This window comes from Fulmarus glacialis, unplaced genomic scaffold (genome assembly GCF_000690835.1).
Source record: "Fulmarus glacialis isolate BGI_N327 unplaced genomic scaffold, ASM69083v1 scaffold22774, whole genome shotgun sequence".
Lineage (NCBI taxonomy): Eukaryota > Metazoa > Chordata > Aves > Procellariiformes > Procellariidae > Fulmarus > Fulmarus glacialis.
Genome location: NW_009206472.1, coordinates 10,512 through 19,892, shown reverse-complemented (window position 1 = coordinate 19,892; position 9,381 = coordinate 10,512). Strand labels below are relative to the sequence as shown.

Sequence of the window (9,381 nt, the reverse complement as noted above, 5' to 3'; positions counted from 1 at the left end):
AAGGGAAAAGAGCAAAAAAGTCTTTTTAAGCCAAGCCAATATGAAACAGAAGGGAATCCACTCTGTGGGAAACAGGCTGGCTTGGGTCCGTAAGAGAAATCCCTGAGGCAGGGGAAGAGACAGGGACCTGCTCTGACCCACGGGGCTGTGGGGAGGGGAACAGATCCGCCCAGAGCCAGAGGGTGCTCAAGGGACCAGATCTGACAGGGGCCCCTGCAGGGGATGGTGTCTTTGCTCAGGAGGGACTGGAGGGGCAGGGAAGCCCTTCGGAGCAGAGCGGGGAAACTCATTTCCTTTGCAGAAAAGGCCAAGGAAGGTAAATCACAGCTGGGCTCACCGAGGAAAAGGACTCTGCTCAGAGGCACCTAGCGGAGGCTGAGACCCGCCTCTGTGCAGGCGAGGAGCCAACTCGGTGTGAGCAGCGCAGTGCTGGGCTGAGGAAAGGCAGCAGGACACAGACCCCCTCTGGGAGCCCCGAACTGCTCCTCAGGGCAAGGGGGCTGGACTGAGCTCCACCTAGCCAGGGAGAAGCCTCTGAAGCTGGGCTTGCTTCCCAGCCTTTGTTCCTGCCCTTACCTTCCTCCCAGCCTCGTTGTTGTGCAGGTTCATGAGTGCTCGGCTGGAGGAGATGCCGCGGCTCCTCTCAGGGTTGTCTACGAAGGCTTGAGAAAAGGCAATCCCGTAAGACAGGTTATCAGAGCAGCCTGACCATTGGAAACCTGCAGAGGGAAAGCAGCCATGAGATGAAGAAGGAGAAGCCCTGGGAGGAGCTCCCAAAGGGCTGAGGTCCGTGAAGAAGGCAGGTGTCTCCTCCCCTGGTGAGGGTCTCCCCCATGTATCTTCTCCTCTGCCACCCTCTCCCTGCCACTGGCCTCCTCCTTCACCTTCGGGGCTGACTCCTCGGATCTTGCGGTCGCAGCCACACTTCTGCAGCTCCCCACGGCTGCAGGCACGAGTCACGGCAAAGGCAACGCTGGCGGCAGAGATGGCGTGGATGAAAGCAGACTCCCGCGTGCCTGCAGTGGGGTGAGAAATGGCACTGAAGGGACATGGGGTCGGGAAAGAGGCTGTGACTGCATGCAGGAAGGATGCATTCAGATGGAGACTGCTTGGGAGAAATGGCTGTCAGGATGTTCAACTGGTGCTGCTGTTCTTGAGGCCTGGAGCTAGGAAGGGAGATGGCTCTGTGGGGTCCTCCTGGCTCAGCACCCTCAACTTGGCACCCTCAATTTCTGGGCTGCGTATCCCATTGAGAGACAGAAGTCAGCAGCCCCCAAGCAAAGTGAAAGGGCAGCCGTGGTGGGGGACACCAGGAGCTGAGCCTCCCATGCATAGCAGTTTTTCAGGGAGGACCCTGCCACCTTGTCTCTAGGAGCCAGAGAGACCCCGCTCATAGCTCCCTATATGGCTCCTCCTGCGCAAACACATGCAAAATCTGTTCCGTGCTGTTTTGGGGGCATAGGCAGATCCTTTTTGCCTGGCCTGCAACAAAAAGGGACTGCAGCTTCAGAGAAAAAGGTTTGATTTGAGCTGCTACTCCAAAGGGCTGGGCTGGTGGCAGGGTAGGGGAGAAGATGTACCAGTCTGCAGAGCTGGTACCCAGAAAGGTCCAAATGGGACTGAAAAGCCAAGTCTGGCTGAATGAGGAAAAAGTTTAGCCAGAATATTAATATTTGTAACAGCAAGTTACATTTGGTTCAGTTTGCTGTTGACATCTACATAAGCATGTGGAGGAAGGCACTGGCCACTCTAGGGCTGGGCCAATGTGACACTTGCACACTAGCTCAGGAAAGGCTGATGTGTCAAGGGGACCCCATGGGCATACTGAAGGGACCCCATGCCAGCTCTGCCTGTGCCGCCTCCCCCTCACTGACCTTGGATGGTGACCTTGCCGAAGATCTGCAGCCCCTGCAGGGTCGAGCAGTTCCACCGGCGAGAGTGAAACTGGTGCTGGCACTCCTCGACAGCCAGCTCCGCACCTCGCTTCACCGCATCCATGACTTCCATTTGCCGCTGGCAAATGTGGACCTGCTCTTCTACCAGCCCCATCAGACCTTCACAGCCACCGGGGTCCCGGAGGACCACCCGCAGTGAAGGCTGCTTGGCCAGGTACCTGTTGGGCAGGGGAGAGATTCAGTCGCAGATGGGCTAGAGCCAGGGCCATGTCTGCGGGGGACTAGCTCTCTGTAGCCTTATTTTTAGAGCAGAAATGGGGCAGGGAAGAGGATGTGCCGCCTCTTGTCTGTGTTGAATTGGACATTCCTGGTCTGCGCCTCTTCAGCTTCACTGACCCTCTCCCTTCATGCTCCCAGAGATGCCCCTCCTAATGTGCTGCTTTTGGGCTGCCCTCAGAAGGAAGGTTCCTTCTTCCACCCTTTTCTCACAGATCTGCCTGTTTTCTTGGGAGACAGCACCTCCCCAGGTGACTTTCCAATCCAGACAGTGCAAGTGCAAAGCATACTTACAGCCAGGTCACGGCGAGGACGTGCTGCACGGGGATCAGCACCACGTACAGCCACACCATCTCCATCCTGTCCCTGGCAAAACTTCACCTTCAGCCACGGTGCAGCAGCCGCCTGAATCCCCTCCTGCGACCTCCCACTGACTCTGCCCGACAGTCGCTCTCACAGCAGCTCCGGCCCAGCACTGCAAAGCACGGGTAGCCCCTGCCCTGGGCAATGACCACGGGCTGTCCTGGTGTGCCTGCCAGCATCGGAGACCCAGTGGCCCGCAGAAACCTGGCAGGTTGGCCCTGCAAGGGTGTCCACGTGGGTGCTGTCCCCTACCTACAGCTCAGGCAGCATCATGGGAGAGCTCTGAACTAGGGCTCTGGGGTGGGCATCCGTCGGAGGGAGTTCACATGGCTGGGGACAGCATCAGTGTCAGACCCCCCGGTCTCTGCCGTCCCATCAGCAGACGATCTGGTTGTCTTCCTCTGCAGTCAAGTCACTTCATCAGCAGGCAGTAGCCCAAGACCCAGTCAGCAGCAGACAGAGCCTTCCACGCAAGAAAAACCTGGCAGTACCAAGCAGCTGTTGCTAGACCCACCAGCTCGTCATCACTTTGTCACCAAGTCCTTTGGGGAGCCGGGAAGTTTCCTTGCAGTGACAGCTCATGGGAGCAGAGAGGGGAAGACCTGCTGCCTCACTCACCCCCAGCCGCCGTCCTTGAGAACCCTCCCTCCTCTGCCTCCTCCAGGCTGGAGATTCTTCTTTTCTACTCTGCAGCCCACATAGCTACGGCAAACAGACACAGCCCGGCTGCTTCCTGGCTCTTTGGCAGCTCTCCCTTTTCCCTCTTCGTTTTCTTCCCCATGGCAAGAGGGACAGTCCTTGCCCTTCTCCTAAGCAGGCATAATGGTGTGGCTGCCCCTTTTCTCAGTGGGTAGCCCTTTCCTAAGAGCCCCTGGGAGTTTCTGTCCAGGGAGCTGAAATGTCCTGGGAGAAAAGCCTGCCGTTCCTCCAGCAGGTCTGGGATGGGCCAACTGTCCTGACCACCCTGGAAGGTGAAACTCCTCATGCAGCCCGGAGGTTTCTGTTTTCCCTATCTGAATCATTCAGAAAGTGAAACGCGGCTGCTCTGGCCCTGCTATCGTTCTTCCATCATGGCCCCACATGCGGGTTAACCCCTTTGCTGTGCTCTTCCACATTTCCCTGCACAAAGAGGTCTGAAGAGCACTGGGGTTTATCAGTCATCCTTCCAATCCTGAGCAGCCCCTCTGTTGTAGCATGCTTTCCACCTCTGTCCTTGCCTTCCCAGCTCCCTGCGTCCCTCATTCTGTTGGGTCCTTGCTCCTGCTTTCTGGATTCAGCACTCCGGGGCGGCAGGCATGTTGGGATCTGCAGCATCAGGGTGTAGCCTACGATACACACCCCAGTAATCTGGTCTTACCTGCTGTCGACTCAGACAGCAGTGAGGAAATGCCGGGGTTTCTGCTGCTCTTCCCCACGAACTGAGCCTCCAAGAGACAGTGAGGGGCAAAGGTGCGAGCCCACTTGGGCGGGGGGAGATGGAGACCGTGGGCTGACGCACCGAGACCCAGTGAGGTGAGTGAACCTGGCTGGGTGAGGGATGCTGTGGGGCAGGGCAGGCTCGTGGGCTAGGCTAAGAGCCACCGTGTCCTCCTCTTCTGACACACATGGTAAAGCCAGGACTAAAGGCTCAGCCAAGTGTGTGCACATGTGTGCGGGGGGCGAGGGCCGCAGGGGAGGGGAAAGTTCCCACAGAGGGTGTCAGAGACTCCTTTTGCAAAGGGAGAAGGAAATCCCTCCCAGCAGATCTGCAAGCCTTTATCATTACCAGAGTCTTGACAGGAACTGAAGAGACACAAAAAGCTGTGAGAACAAAGATCCCAGCAACTAGGAAGTGAGAAAGGGGGTCTGGTTAAAAAAGAGAGGCACTAAAAAGGAGCAGGGTGAGATCAGTGGTTAGGGTGCTATTGTACCCTCCAAGGATTTATGAGCAGCAGGAACATATATCCCTCGGCATGTCACTCCCTGAATGAGGAGGCAGTGATGGCAGAACAAGGGAGGCAGGGAGTGAGAAAGTCAAACACCAACAGCAACAGCCAGCAGGCAGAGGAGCCGGGCAGGGGCTGCAGAGAAAGAGGGAGCCCACAGGCATGGCACCTTCTTCGTGGGGCAGCTGCTCCTGGGGAAGGATGACGGTAGGATTAGTGTCCCCATGACCCGTGTCTTCTTCCAGGTGTGCTGGGACTGGCAAAGCAGAAATAGGACTTGAGACAACAGAGTGCCAGATGGGCTCTGCAGAAGGGCAGATCCCTTCCCAGCTATACTTGGCAGTGCTAGGTCACAGATGTCCTGCTAAATCAGCCCTTGCACTTTCTTAGCACTGTGCCTCCTGTAGCCTTGAATGACAGGGACCAACATCTGTGGCAAACATGCCTTTGCCTGCCACGGGCACTGACACCTCTTCAGACCTCGGTTCTTTTTGGGGTCCCTGACGCATGCCAACAGTGCACAGCTGGGCCCCTGGGCAGGAGCTCGTCCTCAAAGCACCCAAGCCCATGGGATTGACAGGACTCTGAGCCTTTGCACTGGCTAGTGATTAAATCAACTTTGCTCTCACTTCCCATATTTCACTTCTACCTCCTGTTTGGCAATATTTTGGGGAGGGGGATGTTTTATTTTTCCCCTGTCAGTCCTGGGGGCGGCTGAGTTAGCATGGGAGCAAAGACGAGCAAGTATTTGGCACTATGACCCAGGGCAGGTCTCCTCAGTTGCAAGGACACCTGGGTGTTGCTTCTTTCATGATTACGTTTGCTTTCATAGGATGTGTTTTAGCTTATCAGCTTTGGATAGCAAAGTTCATGCTTTGTGGCCAGACAGCAGTGCATCAGGAAGTGAGAAAGGAGGGGAGATGAACTACAGCATGACAGACATAGAACCAGTGATGGCGCAGTAGGGGACGGCTGTGATTTGGATGAACAAGTAGCCAAAGAACCCAGCTGGCTCTGTTTTGATTCAAGCTGCTTGCGGTTTTGGTGCCTGGATCGAGACCTCTGGAGTGACAGTGATCGCTAGCCAGCACCCCCGTGTGCACCCTTGGTTCTTCACCAGCAGAGAGGTAAGCGAGACAGAAACATCTGGAGAGCTGGACGGTCTGGGCGCACTGGGCACTGGTCCCTGCCAGCTGCTGCACGTGTGCTGCCAGACCTGACCACAGGGCACTGAGGAACCCTCTACACCTCTTCAGTTGCCTAGTGAACCTAGAGGTGCAAGACAAATCTCAGTATTTATTCAGACAGAGGCTTTCTTTGGGACCCTATGATGCTAAAAGCACGGGCAGCCTGTAGAGCTTACTTGCCAAGGTGCCCACAATGGAAGTCCTCTTCCACAGGGCCCTCAGGAGATGATGGGAGGTGACACCTCTAGGGACTAGGCAGTAGCAGTGTGATCAGACCTTGTGATTTAAATACAGAGGTCTCAGCTTTGATGTTATCTATCTTTCATTAAAAACAAGCCATCCTAAGTCTTGAATGTCTTCACGGTTCTAATCATCACAATAATCTAATTTCTTGTTTAGAAAAAAGGTGAAAAGTGGGGCTTAAATGTCACCTACAGCAGGTTAAAAGCATGCACATTTATGAAAAAATATACCTTTGATTTCTGAAGCAAAGTTGGGTGGTTTTTTTAAGGTTTGGTGTGCTCTTTTTTACTTCCTCTTGGTTTCAGATTTACTAAGCGAGCTTGTGCAGTTTGTGTTTTCAGCTGCACTGCTCTGCACCCCAATGCCACATTCTCTGTCTGCGTGCCCAGGGCAGCCCCAAAGCATTCCAGGGTTTAAATGACAAGTCATTCTCGGAAACACTGACCCTGTGGTGTGCTTGGCAAGATTTTTCTAGCTGTCTTTTTCCACCTCATTTGTCAGCCCCATGCATAACGCTGTGTCCCACCACGCTGTGCTCCTTCATCATTTTTGCACTGCTAGGAAGGCAGTGGCTATTGGTGAGATAGTGTCAGGAGAGAAGATGCCCAGGACCAGGCAGCGAGATGCCAGGCATACATCTCATCTCAGGGCACGCCTGCCTATTCCAGCCCCTGTACGTAAGTACAGCTAGGGTTTCCCACCTCCCAAAAGAAAAAGCTCAAAATCCCCATGGGTTTTGCATGTCCTGTGGGGACTCCTTGCCTAGCAGCTGTTTTGCTGCCTCCAGCGAGAGGTGCCCACCCTGGGCCCAACCTCTAGCTCATCTCAGTCCAGCACCCCACGCCAGCCAGGGCCCTGGGCAGCTCCCGAGCGCTTGGGGGAGGCACGTGGCTGTCGTCCGAGTGGGGTGGTCACAGGAGGGGTGGGAGGGGAGGACAGTGCATTCTTTTCAACTGTTTTTTTGGGGTTGTCTGCCCATCCTCCAGCATCACGTTCTCTCCCCCCCTCACACAGCAACAGCAGCCAACGTTGCCCCCATCTTACACTTTTACCAGCACCTCTTCCTCCCTCACCGGTGTTTTCCCTTCCTTCTAGTTTCTGCAGCTCCTCCTCCCCTGTAGCAGTTGCTCATAGTGTGTGTGTGTGTGTACACACGCACACGTGCACATGTGTCATGTCTATGTCATTCCTCCTGTCCCCTCTGCCAGAGCAAGAATACTAGCAACAAATACATTTTCCACCTGAAAATGAAAGAAGTATCTGCCTAGGTAGCATCTGTAGTTTGAATTGCTTTTTTCTGTCCCAGCTGGGGAAAAGGCCATGGTCTGGGCAGATGGCCTTCAGGGGCTCATATTGATCTTCACCGAGAGGTAAAAAGATGCTTCTTCCACTTATTGGGCCACATAAGATCAGTCACCAAACAGAAAGTTCCTTCAGGATTTCAGGACAGCATCTCATTGTGAGGAGGAGGATGATTCAGCTGTGGTACCATTGCTTCCTTACACAGCTGATGACTTGAGACCTCTCAGCAGCTGCTGTGTAGAGCAATGAGTACTTGAGGTTCTTTTAGAGGCAGCCACAAAGAACATGGCCTCTGGCTCTCAGACATTAACCAACAAGGATAATCCAACCAGTTTCACCTCTTCTGTCTCCCTGCTACCAGCCTGCTTTACCTGTAGCTTTTCTCTTCAGTAAGGGACAGTCAAAACAGTACCTCCAGAGCTCTGCGGAGAAACGCTCCGTTCCCACAGCTTCATCTTTCCAAAGACCATGCATGTACGCATCTCATTTCATGTCTCTGAGATCTTGATTACAGTATCTGTTACGTCAAATTTGAGACTATCAGCTTAGCTTCAATAACACCACCGTTAGTGGATCTTGCTTCTGTGTTTCCATCCACTCACCAGAAAAAAATCCCCTCAAAAAACCCCAATCTATTTTCCACTCTCAATAATCTTTACTGCCAGTTCAGAACTCTGCTGTTAGGTGTCTCGAAGGCTGAACGGCTAGTATGTAAGGAAAGACCACTCAGAAAAAAAGAAAAGGTGATGGTGGGAAAAAGCTAAACAGAATTCTTGCACTGGTGTTCACGTCAGGAAAGCCTGGGAGATTTCCACGGCAGAAACTCTCTTTACAGGGAAATTCATCAAACGACTGTCTCTGATCAAAACAGTGGTAGGAATGGTTATGGAGCAGCAATATGAACTAAGCAGTGTCTGAAACCACATGGCTCCTACCCCAGAGGTCCAAAAACAACTAAAGGGTGAAAGACCTGACTAACTGTGGTGTAGAAACATTTGATTAAAACTGCTTTTAAAGGCTCACTAGCAGACACAATTTGCGAAAAGGCTCTTGGGGGATTTCAGACCAGGGAGCTTGATGTCTGTGCTGAACAAATTAGTAAAAGCTATAATAAAGGAGAAAATCAATTGGCATGCAGTCATATCTAATTACTGGGGAAGAGTCATCACAGCTTTTATAAAGAGATGCTGTGCCTCACAGTCCTTCTTTGAAGGAGTCAACAAGCATGTGAACAGTGGCCCATGTGGATTTCCAACAGGCTTTCAAAAGGGCTCTCACAATGGTGCTTAAAGAAATTTAGAGAAAAGGTTCCTACCTGGATAAAAATTGGCTAAAAGATAGGACAGAGAATGAGGGTAGATGGTCGGTTTTCACAGTGGAGTTCTAAGACACCAGTGCTGGGACTTGGGCTGTTTGACTTATTCATGAGGGATGAATAATGAAATAACAAATCTGTTGGAGGCACAAAATTATTCAAGTTAGAAAAGATGAGGGTTGGCTACAAAGAACTGCAGAGATTAAGATACGTGTGAGTGACTGGCCTTAAAATAACAGCTGAAATTTCATCTAGCTAAGTGATGAAAAAAACCAATCATCTGAACTGACCATTACCCCTTGCAAATGAGATCCACGCCTACTCAGCTCAGTGCATACATATCATCAACATCGTGTATGTTTTGAGCACCCCACCACAAGGCTCACAAAGGCTTAGCAGAAGTGGAAAGGTTCTGAGAAGGGCAACAAGGACAGATGGCTCCTCTGCAAGGAACAACTATGAAGACAATGACCCTTTAGCCTCAAAAAAAAAAAAAAAAAAAAAAAAAATTACTGAGGGGGAACATCGTAGATGTTTATAAAATCATCAGTGATAAGGTGAAGGTGAATAGGGATGTTTTCTTCCACCGTCTCTTCCAGTACTAAAACAAGGAACTGAATCTAGCAGGTGGGGACTGAAAAATGAGTACAAGGAAGTGGTTCTTCACCTGAGATGCGATTAAGCTGTGGTTTTTTTTTCTGGCACTGGATGTTGTAAATGGTACATGGACTCAAAAAGCAACCAGAAAAAAATCATGAAAGAAAAATTCCCTGAGGACTACTGAATACAAATAGATCACCTCTGGCTCAGGAAATCCCTGGGCTACAATATGCTGGAGGCAGGAAGAGAACTTCAGGGAGCATAACTACATGATT

At 52.1% G+C, this 9,381-nt stretch overlaps 1 protein-coding gene across 1 annotated transcript in view; it reads right to left on the bottom strand.

Moving 5' to 3' along the window:
* Window positions 1–2,530, bottom strand: part of LOC104075320 (protein Wnt-4a-like) — a 3,126-nt gene extending 596 nt beyond the window's left edge. The window contains exons 1-4 of the mRNA XM_009575768.1: window positions 2,466–2,530; window positions 1,875–2,113; window positions 885–1,016; window positions 577–719 (exon numbers count right to left, since the gene is read on the bottom strand). Coding sequence (XP_009574063.1) covers window positions 577–719; window positions 885–1,016; window positions 1,875–2,113; window positions 2,466–2,530 — 579 coding nt within the window. The remainder of the gene's footprint in view (window positions 1–576; window positions 720–884; window positions 1,017–1,874; window positions 2,114–2,465) is intronic.
* Between the last annotated feature and the right edge of the window lie 6,851 nt (window positions 2,531–9,381).